General features: G+C 41.8%; 2 protein-coding genes across 3 annotated transcripts; one reads left to right on the top strand and one right to left on the bottom strand.

Moving 5' to 3' along the window:
• The first annotated feature begins 1,215 nt into the window (after nt 1–1,215).
• On the top strand, nt 1,216–7,529 carry LOC119719370 (glycoprotein-N-acetylgalactosamine 3-beta-galactosyltransferase 1-like). The gene is made up of 3 exons (XM_038188799.1): nt 1,216–1,576; nt 5,477–6,135; nt 7,147–7,529. Exons 1-3 carry the CDS (start codon nt 1,300–1,302, stop codon nt 7,300–7,302), a joined length of 1,092 nt encoding a protein of 363 aa, XP_038044727.1. The 5' UTR covers nt 1,216–1,299; the 3' UTR covers nt 7,303–7,529.
• A 713-nt stretch (nt 7,530–8,242) lies between these two features.
• On the bottom strand, nt 8,243–19,788 carry LOC119719369. 2 transcript variants are annotated; one of them, XM_038188798.1, is made up of 10 exons: nt 19,414–19,788; nt 18,281–18,351; nt 17,013–17,062; nt 16,227–16,369; nt 14,426–14,531; nt 12,841–12,907; nt 12,145–12,345; nt 11,499–11,653; nt 10,471–10,588; nt 8,243–9,644 (listed from the first exon to the last, which is right to left on the bottom strand). In XM_038188798.1, exons 2-10 carry the CDS (start codon nt 18,315–18,317, stop codon nt 9,541–9,543), a joined length of 981 nt encoding a protein of 326 aa, XP_038044726.1. In that variant the 5' UTR covers nt 18,318–18,351; nt 19,414–19,788; the 3' UTR covers nt 8,243–9,540. The 2 variants fall into 2 exon arrangements, with proteins under 2 accessions (XP_038044726.1, XP_038044725.1); XM_038188797.1 differs by lacking the exon at nt 19,414–19,788 and having other exon boundaries at nt 18,281–18,491.
• Nucleotides 19,789–19,918: the final 130 nt, after the last annotated feature.

Raw genomic sequence — 19,918 nt, 5'->3', positions numbered from 1 at the left:
CGCAATTGACGTATTCCGATTGTCTAGCGCGTGATTGGAACGTTGGGAGCGCGCGCGCGCACAACGCGCTCGAGCTGGACTTCCCATTGGACGTTTATAGGCTGACGCATATGCAAACGTCACAAGGGAGCAACTTCATTTCTCAAGCCGGATTCTCATTGGCTAATTAACCGGCAAGTGTCAATGTGATTTACATAATTATCAAAGGCTAAAAGTACACTTTGACCTCGTTCGGTAAAAAGTTCGTAGACTCTAATAAGAAAAAGCAGGTTTAGTGCACGACTGCAGGAATTAATTTCAGCCAAAGGGATAGTTGTTGAAATATCGATTCCGTGCAGGGATAGAGGGCGCTTTTTGGATTTTTGAACGTACTACTGCTCATGCGCGCAGTTGAATGAAATCTTCGGCTGACCTGTCCGAAAAGATTGCAGACCAGTCTTAATTTAGACCGCACTTAATTCTTTAATTTGAACAGATGTATTTTTGGCTCCGGAAATTCGGATTTTCATAGATGATATTTTTTTCTATATACATTGTATAGGAGCTGTAGTAGCACTTCATCCAACGAATTTCTGAATATTTTACAAATTTATTGGATAAAAAAAAAAAAATGACTGTGAAAGCTTATTACCAATTTAGTTTCCGGCTTGCTCTAGCTCTGATTTTGATTAATTCAAGAACAGTTTGGTCTCAATAACCTTCACTGTGATTGTAGGGATAAATCAATCAATCAGAGTTTATTTTATTTAATTGCCTGATAATAACAGCGATAACTAGTTCACGGCGACATGGGGCGAAAATGGCCTTGAACGATTAAACCGATCAATTCATTGCGAATTAATGACGATACACTTGCTAATGCATCCGTTCATGAACATATTGCACAATGTATGTTGGCAGGCTACTTCATAATGGAAATCTCGGCGTCGTTTGAGGAGACTGGTGCATATCTTCTTTTTGGCCACTAGATTTGGAGATTCCGGCTCAATGTTCAACTTCAAATGCGTTGAATCTTGTAATTCGAGCCGGAGTTGTATAAGGTTTTGTTTTAGTATTTAACGTTTCTTGATTTTTGTTGAGCCAGTGGATGAAGCCGGCGTCCAGAACGAAGTCGATGTTTCGTAAACGGCCAGTTAATCACACATACATCGGTGACTACAATAATAAACGCTTGTCGGACAGTATAATAACGCGACAATCACCGGGTGACACGCGCACACGATTCTCGATCTCGCGTTCGTCCCATTGCGACTCGCCCGAGTGCCACGCGAGTGCCACGCGAGTATCTCGCGTCCCAAGATGCTACGGCGGCGATCGCTTCTCCGTTGGCTCGTCCCGGCGTTCTTGGTCGTTCTCCTGGCGCTGTACGCCCTCGCTACCGGCGTGAGCCTGATGCTGTCCCCGTCCGAGACGGGCAGCAAATCCCTGGTGGAGGGGTATCGGCTCGCCTGGCGAAACTTCAACTTGAACGAAAGGACCGACTCGCCCAACGTGAACCCTAAAAATGGCAGTCTGCTGAACAAACTCAAAGCTGAAAGAAGTCTTGCGAGCAGTAAACCTACAAGTTCTATTCTAGGTGAGTAAAATTACCCGAAGAGTAAAAACATACCAGTGTGTATCTTTAAAGGGAATATACATCATTTGCTTTTGCTGTAATTTTCAGAAATGGATGGAATTTGGGGGTTGGAAATATATAGCAAATATAGTTACACTGACTTTTTTTAGGTTTTGGGTTCGAAAATGCTATAAAACCAAGAAAAACAATCATTTTCCTGTAGTCTGGTTCCCTGACTCCATATAAGAAGAAACAGCAGTTTACATACATTGGGGAATTGTAAGGTCGGGGAACCAGTCTAGCTGGCTCGTACCCGTTCATAGGTTTGTAATCGATTGCAAACAAGTGCGATTGTCAATTGGGGCCACTATTTGAAAAAAGCCAGTTTTTTTCCAACGCTGATCGGCCGATCAGCGTTGGAAATTGATACAAAAATACCACTTTTCTTGAAAATGACAGTTTACCAGGTGCCATGATTTTACAGGATGCTTTACTCTGTCATTCACTAACAGTCCAGCAAGGTATTTCAAAATGATTTGGTAGTTTTATTTTTTGATGTTTGCAAATGTTGTATTTACCCTTTAACATGTTGGATATACTAGTAAAGTAGTATTTCTTATATTTGATATATCCTTGATTTTTTTGTTGCTATTGCAAGGCAAGTTGTAGTACAAAGTCAACATGTATAGAACCAAAAATAGCTTTGGTAGAACCAAACAAATATCAATTGTGGATCCAAGTGATATCAATTGTGGAACCAAATTACTTATTCACGTGTAGAATGTATACTTTGGACAAGTAAGGCCATAGGGGAAGGAAAACACCAAACAAAACCAAGGAAATATCCATAAAATAATTTGCCTTCGGCCCTGCCTTCTATGTAGCTACCATGGGATTATTCTGATATCATTTTTAGGATATGACATGGTTTCATTTTTCACTGAAATACCCCCTACTTATAACTGTGATCCGTGGACAAGGTTAAAAAACATTGTTTGTTTTCAAAATTCCATAACGGGACAAGTACACGAGCGATCTGAATGATGCTTTCACTAAAAGAAAGCTTATTATTATTAAATTGGGCTATCATATTCTAGGGGCACCATTTGGGTGTTTTTTTTTTTTAAACTTATCCTTTACTCTCATGGAAAAGGGGCAGAACGCTTTGGTATGAACATTAGATATAAACATTCAGAAACAATTGGTGTGGTCCTTTGGAAAAAAATCCCAATGAATCCATCGATATGATTTTGTTCTCCACGTACAGTCTTATAAATGAAACAGCTGGCATGTATTTGTCCTTCAGAATAGGCGTTGAGCTAGTAGGTCCCACTCACATTATTAGCACCTGGCCATAACAATGGGTGAACAAACAAAGTATACAATATTGATTGCTATTTACTAGCATCGAGATTTTAGGATGATCATCTGTGCATAGTTTACTTGCATGCATGTCTACTAGGCTTAGACAGTAAAAACAAAACTGCACACGTTTTTTCTTTGATTTTAGACAATAGCCAAAACCCCATATCTAAATGAAATGTATTACATGTAACGTTTACAACCGAACAGGTGTATACCAGGAATGCACCATTGTATTGGAATACAACTGCCAATTATTATAGGCCTACACAATCTATCGCATTTGTTTATGGTGTAAATCGAGGACACCCACGTGCAACATCATCGATGAATTGAGGACATGAACCAAATCGAGGACGACCTCGATTAGAAGGTATGCACAAAGCGAATGAGAGCTGTTGCCAAAAAAGTTAGAGAGTATAAACAAAGGAAAAAGGAAGAGGAACAATAGAAAATCCTCGATTTACACCATCATTTTTCAAAATGGCGATGGGCTACAGCACTACAAATTTAGGGGTGATCATCGTTGGAGTGAATGTTCTCCCAAAAGTCATTGGTTAAACCCCCACCCCCTCCCCCCCCCCTCCAAAAAAAACCCATTGAACAGAAAATGAAAGACGTGAAATAAGCTTTAATTATATGTGTGTCTCGGACACCTTGGAGAGCTGTGAGATTTTTTCCTGAATTCCGGAAGTGGGGGTATTAATCACGGGGGCCTATGACAGTTGAGCTACTAACATTAAATGTAAGACAGTAAATGGGTCATTGGGTTAGTAGTGTTAACCTTTTTCAAGGACGAAGTAATGTGACGGAGTTTCTCCGGCAAAATATTGCAATTCCCCGCTCTACTGGGTGACGCCAAAAACATGCAATCCTGAAACATTTTCCTGTTTTCAAAAACATGATCGGTGAATTTCATGTTTTGGACATCAGATTGAAGCTGCGAGCTTTTCTTTCCCATACCGAAAGAAAAATCATGGAAACAGCATAGGGCCTATGGGTTGCTGAGAAAATGCCAGTGATTAAGATGTGATGTTGGTGCTTCAAACATTGAAACATGTTACTGTAAGCCCACTGTCCAATAATGTCTTCCATTTGTGCAATTTCTTAAATATTTTTACATATATGCTGAAAAGGTTTATAATAGAGCTGAAAAGGATGTTAAAGATAGCCTACCAGTCCAGGTGCCTGAAATTGAAAACTTGGTCCCATGGTCAATTTGACCTCTCTTGGAAAATTACTCATAAGTCTGTCAATTTTTTTTTTTAGATTTGGAGGTTTGGTGTCTTTCAAACTATATGTTGTCTATGTTGGTTACACACTCTACATCTGGCATTCCGTTATATTTTGTTCGATACACACTTGTATAACACGTCAGGGAGGGTAAACGTTGCCTCGTTAATATACTCCGTTCATCTTATCATTAGTTCCAGTCACGTCTCGCTAGGCATCACAGACGTCGGGTGTGAAAACCAATTATAACGGCTATTAAATTTTCAGAGAATGTTTCTTCAAGGGAACTCGATCCCCTCATTCAAAACAGTTTCGATGTATGCTTATTATGTAAGCGTCACGCGTATACGAGTCTAGAAAGTCTTCCAAACGTCGACTTCGTCTGCAATTCGTATCTCCCGACTCCAGTCTCATGATCTTTATGTCTCTCACGTTGGAGATATGTATAGGCTCAGTATATAAGGGTGTTTGTGTTTCTACTACACAGAAAACACAAAGTGAGTAATTAGACTCATTATCGTAAAAAAAATGAGTAATAGTGTCTCACTACACGGACAAAATGACTCAATTATTACGATATTGGGTCAAATTACCCACTTTGTGTTTTCTGTGTACATGTATTTGGTTTGCCTCCGAAGTCGGTCGGTCGGTCGGGACAAAAAAAAATCTGAAGAAAAACCAATTGTATTTGCTCCCTTGCACTGAAAAATTACCTGGGTTAATTTTACCAAAGCAGGGGTGAAAACTGCAACTATACAAAATTGGGTTACGCTTTACTACCTTATTGTGTGGGTTATAATTTTTGTTAAATTCAACCAAAACTTGTGGTTGAATTGGGAGCCTGAATTTTGGATTCATTACTTTTTGTTTATACATTTGTTTTAGTTTTTTTGTTGATGGGGTTCCAGGTAGGGTCCGACTTGGCAGTAATTACAAAAACATCGGACATTTTTCCGAAAATGTCCGAAGTTTGCCGAGTTCGTTTCGTCGGCAAATCGGATACCGCCCGAGTATTTCCGAGTATAATATAGGTTTAATTAACTGCTAATTGCTTATTAAAAACTTTTAAAATGAGTATTTTGGAGGAAATTAAAAAAAGTATCAAGTAGCAAGAATTTGTTTCGCTAACACAAGAAATTTGGCCGTGGTGGACACAACGTTGACGCGTAGAATATATACAAAGTTATAGAACTGTTTATTGTGTACGATTTAGTGATTGCAGATTTAAGGCCCTATAGGAGTCCGGGGTCACCTACAAAATTTATTATGGCTTTTAAAGCATTTGCCACCATACACTCCAAACGTTTCTTTCTTGTCTTTCGAAAGGGTCTTTGACGTTAGCACCATCAACTGATTCCAAGGAGGTCCGAGTGCTCTGTTGGATCATGACGTCACCCTCCTCATTACGCCCCAAGGCGACTCACGTCAAACAAACGTGGGGTCCGCGCTGTGACGTCACCCTGTACATGAGCACCCAGGCCGACCCGGAGTTCCCGGCTATCGGCCTGGACGTGTCAGAGGGCCGCGACAACCTGTGGAACAAGACCCGGACGGCATTCAGATACGTCTACCGCCACCACTTCCAGGATGCGGATTGGTTCATGAAGGCTGACGACGACACTTACGTCGTCGTGGATAACCTCCGCTATTTCCTGCGGGACAAGAACAGTAGTGCGCCGCTATACTACGGGCACAACTTCACCCCGTACGTCAAGCAAGGCTACATGAGCGGCGGGGCGGGCTACGTGCTGAGCAGGGAAGCCCTGAAGCGGTTCGCTGAGGCTGACAACTACCGGTGCAGCAAACAGGACTACAAGGCGGAGGATGTAGGGATGGGATTCTGCATGCAATCCTTGGACGTGATCGCAGGCGATTCCAGGGACTCACTCAACAGGTCTCGCTTCCTACCTCTGTCCCTTGTAGACTTCGTAAACAATCACTTACCGGACTGGTATCACAAGTACAGGAAGTACGAAATACCCCAGGTAAATAATATACACGCTTTGTTGCCTTCTGTTTAAATAAGCCCATGTAGCAACAGAAGTATTCTGAGAATTTGAGCTTCCAACAGTAATTCCTATTCTCGGGCAATGAATCGATACCTCAAATATCTCAAAAAGAAAACTATAGAAAGAATCCTGTTGGCTTCCAGACTATCGAGCGATTCAAACTGAAGAACAGGTTGTATAGCAGCAGCAGCAGCAGCAGCAGCAGTAGCAACGGCAGGATCGACAGCAACTCAGTTGTTGCATAACAACAGCTGCATTGGCAACAGCAGCATCAATAACTTCACGCCTGCGGCAGCAAGAACACTAAGCACAACCAGTAACAGTAGCAACTGCAGCAACAGATACAGTAGCGGCAGCAGGTCAGCAGCTGCAACAGCAGCGGCAATAATAGCGGTCTCGACAACAATAGCAACAGCAACAGGAGCAACAGCATTGTGGCACCAGCGGCAGCGCTAAATCAGCAGCAGCAATAATAGCAGCATCAGCAACAACGGCGCCAGAAACAGTAGCAGCATAGTACGATCCGCGGCAATAATTAGCAAGATGAACAACAGCAACTGTAGCAGCAACAACAGTATAGTAACAGTAGTTGCAAACATGGATATCAGTTGTAAGAACAGTAATATCAGCAGCCAAACAAAATGGCAATAGCAGAAAGTATAGGCCTAGCATTGGCAATATAGCAGTAGTTGTGTTACAAAATAGTAACAGCAGCAATTGCAGCAGCGACAGCAGCAGTAATAACAGTAGTACTAGCAGCAGCAGCGGAGCAGCAGCAGCCACCAGAGAAGCAGGTTAGCAGCAACAGCTACAGGAGCGACAATACATGCAACAGCAGCATCACTGAGCAGTAATAGCATCAGCAGTAATAACATTACAATAGAAATAGTAGCAACAATAGCAGCAGCAAGCAGCACAAGCAACAGCAGAAGCAGCATGGGCAGCACCAGCAAAAACTGCATCTAACTGTTCTGCTTTCTTTTTCAGGGCCCGAGCTGTTGCTCCGACTACCTCATCTCCTGCCACTACATGACGTCTTACGATATGCATCTCTTGGACTTTGTCGTCTACCATCTACGCTCGGCCAACGACAACAAGCGACACGTCTACAAGATCGGCAACAACCGAACGCTGCCCATATGACAAACACACCGACAACATTTCTTTGAAATCAGCAACGCTAGAAACAACTTCAGTTGGTGAAGTGGTTTTTCCAAGTCAGAGGCCAGGGGGACGTAATAGCTTGGCACGTGCACGTGGTCAAATCAGTCTGAAGGAAAATGGATTCTTTGCTCGTGTCTCGAGTGAAAGAGAGTCTGATATCGAACTGAAGCTTCGGCTACATGGATGGTCGGCCGACCAGCGTCGGAGAAAACTGGCTTTTTTTCCCAACAACTGTTCCTAATTTTTCATATTTAGTTATTTTGACTTTTCTTTGCAATTGATTACACACCAATGAAGGGGTACAAGCCTGCTAGACTGATTCTCTGACCTTACGATTCCCCAAAGTGAATTAATTGCTTCGTTTCATCTTAAGTGGGGTCAGGGAACCAGACTACAAGAACATGATAGGTTTTCTTGGTTTTTCCAGCATCTACAAGCCCAAAACGTGAAACAAGTCAGTTTAACAATATTTTTTCTAACATACTAAATCCTCCAAATCTACTTGTTTCTGAAAATTCCAGCAAAAGCAAATGTTGTACATTCCCTTTAATACAAAGAAGATCTTGTTGGTGGCTGTTCTGTATATCAGCCCAGTGCATGGGTGTCGCCTGAATTTTTGTTTAGAGCGGGGAAAGCCCACCTCCTCCCCAATAAAAAATCCCTGTACTTTTCCATCATATACTCGATTCATCATTTTTCGAGGGTGGGCAGGGACATTTGCCTTCTCTTAACCCATTTAATTATAGCAATACGACTTCACGCCTCTTTTTCTTTGTTTTCTCTTTTTTCCCCCTCTTTTTTTCTTTTGCTTTTTCGGGGGGGGGGGGGGGGTTGTGGGGCAAGCGCTCCAAACAAACTATAGATGCTAAGGTGTGGCCTTTACAAAATGAAGCAGTTTGTACAAGAAACTTATTTGTACAAGAAACTCGGACCTGCTTGATTTTAATATCAAATGTTTCTTTAATAGAGCATTGAATATTCATAAACCACGTACTTGACTAAGAACTTATATTTTGTCAAAGTGGATGTCGTTTAATGTGTACTTTGCCAAAGCTATTCCAAATTTAAATTAGATTTGATATCTGAGCTTGTCTATGCCGTAAAAATCCAAATACAAGCTTTCGACGACAAAACGCATGTTTAACTAAAATAATTCTAATAATGCTGTTCTATGCTTATAAACAAAAATTAAGCATATTTTGATTGATTGGCAGCTACCTCTGGGTATAATGGGAAATATTAAAACGGTTTCTTATGGGTACTAGAATTAAACATTGATGTCTTGACTCTTGACAACCACATTCAAATGAAATATCAGTGTTTAGTGTACTTTTCATATATATGGGATATGAATTATTGTTGGCTTAGTGTATATTTGAATTTCAAGGCAAACATAACTTCATTTAAAATAGCTTATCGCTCTAAAAACCAAATTGGTTAACATAACCAATCATTGGTTAACATAACCAATCATTGGTTGAAATAACCAACAATTGTTTAATATGTGTTTAACCAACCGATTGGTTGGACACATAATTATTAAATAGTTAGTATTGCTTATTTCAACCTATGATTGGTTATGTTAACCAATCTGTTTTGTATTTACCAGGTTTGGCAAGAATGTCTTTCTATGATTTAAACGAGTTGAACGCCCTTTAAATTCTCACGTCGAATAAATGGCCCTGGCATTGGTCATCATTTTTCGGTGCGGAATAAAATGGGTGACCATCATAGTACAGAAAACATAACTGGAAAAAAGCGCCTGCAATCGCTCAAAATAATCAAGTTATGTTTGGTTTGAGGTGATGCGCTCTTGCGATCGCGAACGTGCCAGTAAGCAACAACTCCGTTACCTGGTTACTTGCCTAGTTACACTTGCGTTATTCATTTTGATGTACCGTAATTAGAAGGCTACACTTCTTCTAGACTATTAATACAGACAAGCTAAAACAACCATCAATCATATTAAAAAGGACTTGCCGTCATTAGAGTGGCATTATTATTTTTGCATAAGGCCTGAGTGCACATTATAGCTTCTTATTACAAGACGCTAACAGAGCAATACTTACATTCAGTACATTGATTTCATTGACCTTACAGTATTTAAGGCCGGTCTATCGTCTCAAAATATAGGTCTAATTTGCTGATTCACTTTCCGGTGTTTAATTGTCCAAATTGTCAGATCTTTTTCGCAGATCAAAAAATACAATATCAATTTCATTTTAGGGTGTACGGCAGTGCCTTGATCTGCAGGTCCGTCGCCGTGGACTTCTTCGTCAAATACGCAGAGTTGTCTTTCGGATCTCTGCTCAAGTACCACCCTAATATCAAACACAAGAAATTAGAAATGGATAATTAAAGTCGATTGGAGGAATTTCACACTGCGATTTTGTATAGGCAAGTGTCAAATGTTATTGTTATACCTCTGTTTTGGATACTGTATTTTCATTGGCCTAGAACGATCACGTGTTGAGTTTATAAAAAGTCATGGCACACTCCCTGTGCGATATCAGGTATGTGATGTCCTACAGGGAGTGTGCTATGACTTTGTACGTACGGTGTGAAACGCTTGTATCGTTGGTACCCACGCTACTTTCACCATGTTTTTGTACATGTGCAAAATACGTCCAACATCATGGACAAAGCTGCCTCCTGTTAGGGACCAACGCCCAAGGGAACTTATCGGCTAGAAATGAAATACGTAGGGTTTCCTTCAAAATGTCTGCTCCGTCGGAAGGAAACAGCCAGGGTGTTTTCGTTTTCTCTCAGGAAAAGTTCGACACTAATAGTTTCTTTTCAACCAGACCCTCGATACTATAGTAGGTGAGGCATTGTTTAGATTTGGGCTCCCGTTGACATTTCATCTTTTAATTTGTGGCAACCGAGTAAACAATCTCAATCGTCAACATTCCGGTGATTTCCAGACTGGGCAGTGCAACGGATCTATGCAATAATGAATCCAATGCCACATGCACACTACACAATGTTCCAGCTTTCGGACATTTTTTGTGCACGCATCTCGTACACAATTCAAAGCTGTGTGATAGGTCAAAAGCCGGGTGGGCGGGGCTTAATGGATCGGTCCGTTGGAACGCAGAGTTAGGTAAGATCTACAACATTGAATTTAACATGAGGGGAAATAATTACCTTTATGTGTCGCACTCTCTAAATTAAATGCTGGTGCTGATCCCGTGCTCAATGTTTGAAACCAGAGACGGTCATTCGATGGAAATTTTGTCTGCGTTACCATGGAACTGGGAAAATCCTGCCCAAAAATCGAGAATTTTTTTTTTAACAAACTGTTTCATGAACTGATTTACAGTAGTAAACAATGCAGTTTTATGCTCGAATATTATTGGTAGGAATTGTAGTTATTTTCGTTTCAAAGAGGAAAAACAATCGCAATAAAAACTTTTTTTTATATCCAACGGCTGCGTTCAGCTTCCCCGTGTTTACACGGAGTTTATACTTGAGGCATCCACGAAATGAAGTAAATTGAAAGCTGCGGTGTATTTGCCTGGCTTTCTGGGAAAATTAAGGTCAAAAGTCGTTTTATAGTGAGGGGACTTTGAAATGTTGGTGCTACGTTATCCGTTTGTTACTACATGATCACTAATTGTTAATATAGGCAGAGTATCAATAGCGGCTGTGAGGTCTGGCACTTTCTTTTTCTTAACCCATAAAGGAGCCAAGATATTTTGATTCCGCCCCCCCCCCCCTCAGATCTTGAGCAATGAGTGACTAAACATTATGACAATCGGTATATGCATAGAACTACTTAATATGAACGTACAAAAGAAATGTCATGGTTAAAGGGTTAGGGAATTGTCGGCTTATGAATTATTCACATGCGCTGACGTAATTCCGCATTGTGTACACTACATTATGGGGAAAATAGTTTTCTGAAAAGTTTTTGCATGACCCGAGGCTAAAAAGTCAGGAAAGCTCGGGTCGGGAAAATTTTTTTTGCAAGGGTATCGCGGAAAAAACTCAAAGGGGCGGATTCCACCCGGACCTTTTAGTTTTAGGGTTAAACATGTTAAAACTTAAGGCGAAACGTAGACACATGAAGGGGCAATACACCCCCTCTCATACCCCACCCTTACCGCTAGATGTACAACTGTTATTATTCTCTTGCTATTTATCATTTTCCCAAAACGTTAGGCTATACTTACCAATAAGTCAAGCTGGGGTTTGTCTTTTTTCCCGGTCGCCGCTGGCGTGTTTTTATCCGAGGGCTTGCTGGGATCGAAGTTTTCTTGAGAGTATGCCACTATGTTGCCCTGGGAGGGTGGAATGCTGCTGATATATCTGTATCCATAAAACGTACCTATGACAGAGTAATGACATACAGTGTGTATAAAAAAAAATGCAAACAAAATATAACGGAATACCAGACGTAGAATGTGCAACCAACATGAATAATATAGGTATGGTTTGAAAGATACGCCTTTCCACTATAAAATGAGACATCAAACTTCCAAATCCGATAATCTTTGACAGAGTTATGAGTAATGTTCCAAGAGAGGTCAAGTTGACCACGGGACCAAGTTTTCAATTTTAGGTATTAATTGCCTATGTGTGGATATAATTGCCTGGCCGACCAAAAAATGTGTTTATTGAGTAAACGCAGTTCTAAACACTCACTTTCTTCTACCTCATGCGTGCTGAAAATATTTAGCATAGGCTATAAACATGTTTACAAACTGACATTGACTTAGGCAGCCGAGACGCGTCATTTTTTGTAACGGAAATTTGACGCCCAAATACCGATGCACGTGGCAATCTGTATTTTGAGAGAGACCTATGAATACCACTCACACTTGTTTTTGTCGTATGTCATAAACTGTAGCTTTCCTTTGTCGATGCCGAGGTAAAGAGTCTGGTCCTTCGATTCCACGTAGATCTCGCAGCCTGGTATAGGAGCACCGCCCCAATAGATGGCATCTTTCAACATCGAATCGGGTATCACGTCATTGTCAGTTTCAACTATTTGGACATCAATGATTGCTGGGACACCCTCTGTAACAAATAATATACGTGCAATTGATGTTAAAAAAGGGGGTTATTGGCTCACTGGCTTGAAACCCTGCTTAACTCGAACTTTAATTGAGCCCATTCCCCTGAGGTCAGACTATCGAGTTTTCACTGTAGTTGACTAGAGCAGTCCAACCATACTTTAGTCAAGCGAAGTGAGGGTTGACCGTAGTCCTTGCCGAACTTGCTCTGGGCTGTTTCTGTACAAAAAGTACTTAAACTATTTTGAATGCCAACTTGTATTTTGTTGTTGGCAGAAGTTTTCTTTTCCTTCAAATTTGTATTTAACCAATCTAATTCATCCTGATTTGTGACAATTATTCGTAGCAGTAGCCGCCGCCAGCGGTTTCTTCTACACCGATAAATATTATTATGATGTCACTTTAAAGATATAAAATGCATGACATTCAAAAGCGGCCTCTTGATGGCGCCCTGTATTATTGCACTCTGTTTAACTAGTATTTTATTCAAAAGGCCTACCTTGAAAGGTGAGTTCGAAGCGTGACCATATGTACTTGGTACACCCGCCATGGCTGCGCTTAAATTCCTGTTAGAAAAAAACCCAACAAAGTCAAGCTGTTAGCAACTCGTTATCAAAACTATTTAGGGGAAAATTGATCCGTATACCGGCCGTGTGTGAAGGCACCGGTAACCGATTTCTTTTATTTGATCATGAGTTTTTGCCATGGACGAACACCGTTTTGAAAGCCCAGGCGTAGTACGCATGCGCAAATTCAGTTCTGGATCAGCTCAACGAATGGTCGGAACCAGTGGTACGATGTTGCTGCGCTATGTTGGTTCCCATCACGCCTTGTGCGATAGGCATGGGTTAAACTAAACAGGCTCCGCACCGGAGTCGGGCGTTTCAATGCTGACATGTGGAGGTGGGGCCTATCCCAGAGCCCAGCTTGCGAATGTGGAGCGGAGCAGCAGACTGCTGACCACATCATCTCCGAGTGCCCCCTCTATCGCCCCCCAAATGAGTACCATGGCCTGATCGATGTTGATGCAAATGCAGCAACCCGAGAGTGGCTTCTCAGCAAGCACCCAGAGATCTAACTACCTCTTTGTTTTGGTTTCACACGCAAGAAGAAGAAGAACCCCTGAAATTGCGTAATTTAAATGTACCAAATAGCGCACTATATAGTATACAAATATTGAATGCTTCGAGTGGTGTAGTAAAACTAGCCTCCCGAGGTGATCCATGGACATTCTATTTTCCCGAGGCGAAGCCGAGGGAAAATAGAATGATCCATGGATCACCGAGGGAGGCTAGTTTTACTTCACCACGAGATAAAGCATTCAATATTTGTTTTATAACACTTCACCCACAGATTCTGCTTGATTTTAATATTTCAAATTATTTAAATCTGAACACAGCCGAAATAAACTTCAATTTCAATACAAAATTGGTGGAAAATGTATTTCTCTCTTAAAAACTACCCCTTCACGAACTGTTTGAACCCACGTCTGCGGCGCGCTCTCTTTGGAATAATACGCGCTACGCGCAACGCGCAACGCGCACACCAGCATGCATTTGCACACAAATACCGCGCCGTGGAAATAGACCGCTTGCAGACGCGTTCGATAATAAACGCGCGAAGGCGCGCGACGCCATGTTGTGGGACAAGCGTATATCTATCCATGCACATTTTGTCCCACAACATGGCGTTTGCACCTTCGCGCGTCAATTATCGATCGCGTCTGCAAGCGGTCTATAGTACTTTGGTTGCTAATGGTATAGTACTTTGGTTGCTATGCGCATAGTACTTTTGGCCGTGCACAGAACGATAGCAAAATTAGAAAGTAACATGTGACTCGCTCTCGGCCAATCAAGACACAGAATCTGTGGGTGAGGTGTTATAATGGCGCATAAGGACTGCATACAGTCGATGTATATATAACGCGCGACGCAGTGCTCACAAACTTTTTTTTGTAGAAACCATCCTTTCAAACGTTACATGTTGACGTCGTGTTATTAAGTAAGGACATTTATTCATTTGGTGTCGAGTCCTTACTTTATTTCCCAGTGAATAGTTTTGCTGTAGGCCCAATCACAACTCACAAGCAGGAGTATTTTCTCCACTTCCTCTCGCAGATACTGCAGGATGTATCGGAGGCTGTACTTCTCGATGTTCTTGGCGTAAATTCCGATGAGCTGGTCGCCATCCCTGGAAAGGGAGAACAGACAGTGATGAGACGTGTTAAAGACTCGGGCACGCGGACAGTACGCACACGATCTAAATGGTAAGATCAGAAATGGTAGGCACTGTTCTTTTGATGAAAGTGACTCATCACCATACTCTTATGCTTTTCAGAGGGTCCTGCAAAGCGTGGGAGCCCTCCTTATTGAAACTGCACTGACTCACAATTATTAGACATCATGCAATGTCTTCCAAACCTGCAGCTTGTTTATATCACAAAAATAATGTGCTGCTGTTTTATTATTGTCATATAAAGAACTTTGTGCACATTGACATACATGTGTATATCGCTGTAGAATCACGTTAGAATTGCGTCAACACAGCTTGTGAAATATTGTCCAGTTACATGATGTACAAATGGACGCGGAACGCACAAAATCTGAGACAAAAGTTAGTGTACAAAAACTCAATAGGGTTGTCTAAGGGACGTGGCTAACTCGCAAACGGCGATAGGTCAATTAAGTTACACCCCTTCACGCGCGCGTGCCACGACTGTTCCCATAGTGGTCATACACAGTCATCGCACAGGGAATGGGCACGTGTGCACCCCGTACCCAGCTAGCTACAGATCTATTTTTATTCCATGTCTATCCGGTTCGTTAGTGTGACGTCATCTCAACTTTACCATGCGTACTTAAAGCGGTGTCTGGTTCGTTAGTGTGACGTCACCTGCATCACTTTCTGCACGATTGGAACTAGCCTTTCGCTCAGGCCTTCGTGGCTTAGAGCAGCGGAGTTGCGAAGACCCGAAGCGACTGGAGCAAAGATTAAGTCAGCACGCACGAGTGTCAAAGCCACGAGGCCTTTTACAACTTGATTTTGTTGAATTATTCATAGTTTTTATGCAAATAAGAAGCGTGCTGAAGGTTAACCAATCACAACGCGGATTTTGCCTAGTCGCTTCCATTTTTAAAAGAAGGGTGAGTAAGGAAAACGTAAGAGCAAATAACTGTAAGTTCAGATGAAAAATAAGTTCATACCCTCAAATAAATTCTTGAAATACCTTTTTAAGTAAAGTTAAAATAAGATAATGTAAGAACAATTACGCAGTCACAATCTCGTGGAAAACTAGACTCGCATTTTGTGCAAGCATCCGACGCGTCGACGCGTCCGGGTAGTAGCCACGCACGCACGAAAAGGCTGATGATTGGTTGGAATTTCGCAACCCTGTTGAGGTAGAAAAATCGAAATTTTAAAGAAAAACATAAGAATTTCTCGACAAGTTACAAAAGGCCCTCGTGGCTTCGCCACTCGCATGTGTGGTCTCCATCTCCAGTCGCTTCGCGTTTTCGCCGCTTTGAATGCGGGCAAGTTAAGCCATGATGGCATTGGTGAAAGGCTAGATTGGAACCGGAAGTTAACGCAGCTCGAGCGTTTGTAGCCAATAGGCACTAGTAATCAATGGTGGGCGCGCGTGAATGACGTTTTTACTGACGAACCGGGTAGCAGAGCATGAATGGAACCGGAAACGCAACTCGAGCGTTTATCAAATGCCGCTGCGCGCGCGTGTATGACGTTTTCACTGACGAACCGGATGTTGGAAAAAAATCGTGGCACGTGCGCGTGGGGCGTGTCACGCGCGCGTGAACACGAACACGCACGCGGCTTATCGAGGGAGAGCACGCATTTATAGCCAGAATAATTTCGTCCTATTTTGTTTACCTCAATCCCGCTTGGTAGGCCAGGCCGCCTGTAGTAACATCCGTCAAGATATAGCTGCCCTCCGAATACATAAGCTTGGCATCGAAGTATACCGCATCACCAAATCCACGCGGGTTAGCAAGAAATATCTTTTCTTTCCCAGTCTTCAATAGATAACAAAAATAGCCAAAAATAAAACACCATTTTGTCAGCGCGCATGATAAACGTTTGCACGGTTGATAAAGACCGGCTGGCTGGTCTTAAACACTTTTCAAGTGTCACATGAAATGTGAACTCCTATAAAATCCGGTGCCAGTACCGCTTTATTGGTTGAACGTTCACAATCCTCACGTAGACATGTGCAATATTACCAGTGAGTCCGTATTTCATAGTCCTAAAATAAATGCACACTATGACGGCACAGCTGCGTTCTGCGCCACATAACGCAGTAGGCGCGACGCGCATGCCAATCTCCATATTAGGAGTTGTTAATACCAGAGACCATCTCATGTTAGATAGAGGGGTGTTTGTTGGAAATTTACAATTTGTGTCTTGTTTTGACTTTTGGACCAAACTGTTTTGATTTTGTTTGACTGAAAGGTAATTATGAATGTGAATTATATGTGCTTGGCCGGTATTTAACACTATGTTTAAGATGGTCGGAGCATGGATGCTGATAATTACTCAAGCCGAAGGCGAGGGTAATAATCAGCATCCAGACTCCAACCGGTCTTAAACATATAGTGTTTAATACCGGACAAGCACAATTTATTTCTTTATTTAAATCATTAATTTTATTTCGCTCACCTTTCCATGATTTTTGTCATCTTGCTGTTGCATATCAACGTCGCTGTGGCCTGGAGAGAAGACAAGGCAACAAGCGAAGCACCAAAATAAAATAGGACGTAGTATAATGGGTCATTCTATAACTTCTGGGTCCATTTTCGTCCTGTCCTAGATCCTTGTTACATCCGACACCTATGATTTTATAATTCTGATGCACTATTTCGTGCAATCATCTCCATGAGTGATTATGAATAGTAAACTACCAACCCAACAAATAATCTTTTGAAGTCATTCTTACTTCTTAATGACAAAATACATAGTATACCAAGGTAACAAGGACAGGAAAATTGCCGCACTCTGGACCCAAAATTTATAAAAACGACCCATACGCATGTATTTTGTTTTATGTACCACCGAAATCAGAATGGCAGTCCCACGCCAAAGTCATTGTACATGTAGCCTTTCGCCAAGGCCATCGTGGCTATAGAGTTGCGCATGTCGTCTCCGCTTCAGTCGCTTTACAGCTTCGCGGCTTTGCTCATTCTGATGCCGGTAAATTCAGCCACGGTAGCCTTGGCGAAAGGCTATAATACATGTTATTTTGGGCATCAACTTCCTTGTTTGAAACTAAGCACCAGAGTTCTCTCATTCTGTTTCTGTCGACTGATACAGGCATGATGCAGCACTAATTCGCTCATTAATAAAGACCTGACGAAAATAGCGGATATCAGACAATTTGAGGCTCTCGACCCATGTCTGTCTCGACCCCATGTCCCATCATGCCAGCGTTTCGGTTTCATTGGTATGAAAGCGATTGAGAACTGTGTCATTCTTTCGGCAGTTTACCCCCAGCTTTACACCAGTATAAAGAAAAGAAAAGAATTTTGTTGTTGTTGTTGGGCGGACTATTTTGACAGTGATGGCGCCACTTACACCCCTATTATATTACTCGAAAATAGGCCACATACAAAATCATTATCACCAAGGTCAAATCGTGGGACTAAAAAAAAATAACAAGCTCTTGGGGGGGGGGGGGGGGGGGGCTCAAGCCCCCGAGCACCCCCCTGCACAACTGAGACGTAGCCTGCGCAAGGGCACAACATAGGCCTAATTATTGCCAAAACATATTTTGCATGAAATGCGACCATTATCTCAGCAGAACAGGGCACGTTCTGCAAAAACTGCGATTTTAAAATGAGTGGCCTCATAATACAGTGTACCATTGATATACAATTTTGACAGCACAGTTTTTCAGTGGGTTAGAGGAGGATTTATCTCTGAAAACTTACCATCGTCTTGGCTATGTTGTCCTGCGGCACAGCCCATGGCGTTACGTTACGAGAGACGTTTAATTTTGTTGCTAAAAGATAAAAACCCAAATCAAAACAACATTAACTGCGCATGCGGATGTATCTAGGCGAATAATGTATATTCAAGTAACGTCAAACTGCTCACTCGAACTACATGTATTTTGATAGGGAATACATGTTATTTCCGGTTTGTGAGGAGAATCACGTGTGTTCGTAGACTCGAAAACAAGTCGTTAATAGGCTTTACCAATGTTCCCCGAAATCCTTAGGATTAGGGATAATGGTTAGGGTTAGGGTTATAAGGTAAGGCTGGGTGAGGTTTAAGGGTTGGGGAACATTAGGTATCATGGGCGTCGCCAAGATTTTTTCTAGAGGGGGGCAAAACATATTTTCCCAAAAAATTCTTGTATTTCTCAACATATTCTCGATTTATCAGTTTTAGAGGGGGCAGGGACATTTTGGCCCCCCCCCACCCATTGAATTAATGAATTTACACCATTATGACTTCGAGCCTCTTTTTCTTTTCTTTTGTCTCTCTCTTTTTTTTTTCCTTCTTTCCTTTTTGTTTTTGTTTTTTGGGGTGCTTTTCCGGGGGGGGGGGAAGCGCCCCCCCTTGCCCTGGATCCGGTGAAAATATAATGCCAAACAAATCAAACAAGTTTGATTATCTCAGTCGCCCGGTATGCGGTCAGATCGGTCCCATCGCCCTCAGTTGTACGGAAAAGCATGGACAATTTAAAATGTTTACAGCAGTGCACTTTTCTATAAAATTAATCCCCCCCCCCGGAAAAGGGATGTCAAACAGTTTTCATATGCCTACATTTCAAGAGGAGTAATAAGTTGCACAAAATGTGTTCCTTAGACAAATTCATTTCACGCCTTTTGACACTTTAAGGTGAACTGAGCTAGCATACTAGTTTAAAGAAGTGCACTTTTGAATACAAATTAACAAAAAAGGGATGTCAAACAGTTTTTGTACATTTAAGAGGAGTAGAAAGTCGCACAAAATGCGTTCCTAAGAAAAATTCATTTCATGGACGCTTTAAGGTGAACTCAATGAGCTAGCGTACTTAAACCATGTTCCTTCCTCCATGCTTAAACGTATACCTTACCTATTGGAAGCACTGGGGATTTTTTGTTGGCCAAATCAGTTCAGTTTAGCAAGCAGTCCGTAGTAGGTCCGCAGTCGGGGAAGTAACAAATGTTTATGAACAGTGTTGTGTCGCAAGATGTAGTCACCCATGAAAATGGTTATGTCCCGCTTCGCTGAGTTAATAGTTGCATTATGCACCGTTTATACATGGTCCTGTTGCATGGTCCTTTTGTGTCAACATACTTCATACTATTATGAAGTATGTCGACATATAATGATTGGGTTATCTTTCATGCACGGTAGTTGTTGTATTTGCAAGATAAGAACTGTTTTTCCGTGCCACTTAACACGAGAAAATCCGTTGGACCTTTAAGTTTTATATTGAATAATTGCCCCGCAGTAGGTGCATTGAAAAATAGAAAAACTTTGACCGACAGGATGACGACAAATTGTCACGTGACCGTTGTAACTTGGGAACCGTTGTTATGGTCTGCCGTTACCAAAATAAATAATTGATCACCTCC

The sequence above is a fragment of the Patiria miniata genome, unplaced genomic scaffold (assembly GCF_015706575.1).
Source record: "Patiria miniata isolate m_02_andy unplaced genomic scaffold, ASM1570657v1 HiC_scaffold_8, whole genome shotgun sequence".
In the NCBI taxonomy this organism is placed as follows: Eukaryota; Metazoa; Echinodermata; class Asteroidea; order Valvatida; family Asterinidae; genus Patiria; species Patiria miniata.
Note: the sequence above shows the minus strand (reverse complement) of the source record. Positions and strands in the feature narration are given on the sequence as shown.

Excerpts from the sequence above, each read along its gene's own strand:
- LOC119719370 (XM_038188799.1), top strand. The coding sequence starts at position 1,300 with ATGCTACGGCGGCGATCGCTTCTCCGTTGGCTCGTCCCGGCGTTCTTG. Across the intron at positions 1,577-5,476 it reads ACCTACAAGTTCTATTCTAG|GGTCTTTGACGTTAGCACCA; the intron begins GTGAGTAAAATT and ends GTCTTTCGAAAG. Across the intron at positions 6,136-7,146 it reads GGAAGTACGAAATACCCCAG|GGCCCGAGCTGTTGCTCCGA; the intron begins GTAAATAATATA and ends TTTCTTTTTCAG.
- LOC119719369 (XM_038188798.1), bottom strand. The coding sequence starts at position 18,317 with ATGGGCTGTGCCGCAGGACAACATAGCCAAGACGATG. Across the intron at positions 16,370-17,012 it reads ATGACAAAAATCATGGAAAG|ACTGGGAAAGAAAAGATATT; the intron begins GTGAGCGAAATA and ends TATCTATTGAAG. Across the intron at positions 12,346-12,840 it reads CTTCGAACTCACCTTTCAAG|AGGGTGTCCCAGCAATCATT; the intron begins GTAGGCCTTTTG and ends TATTTGTTACAG.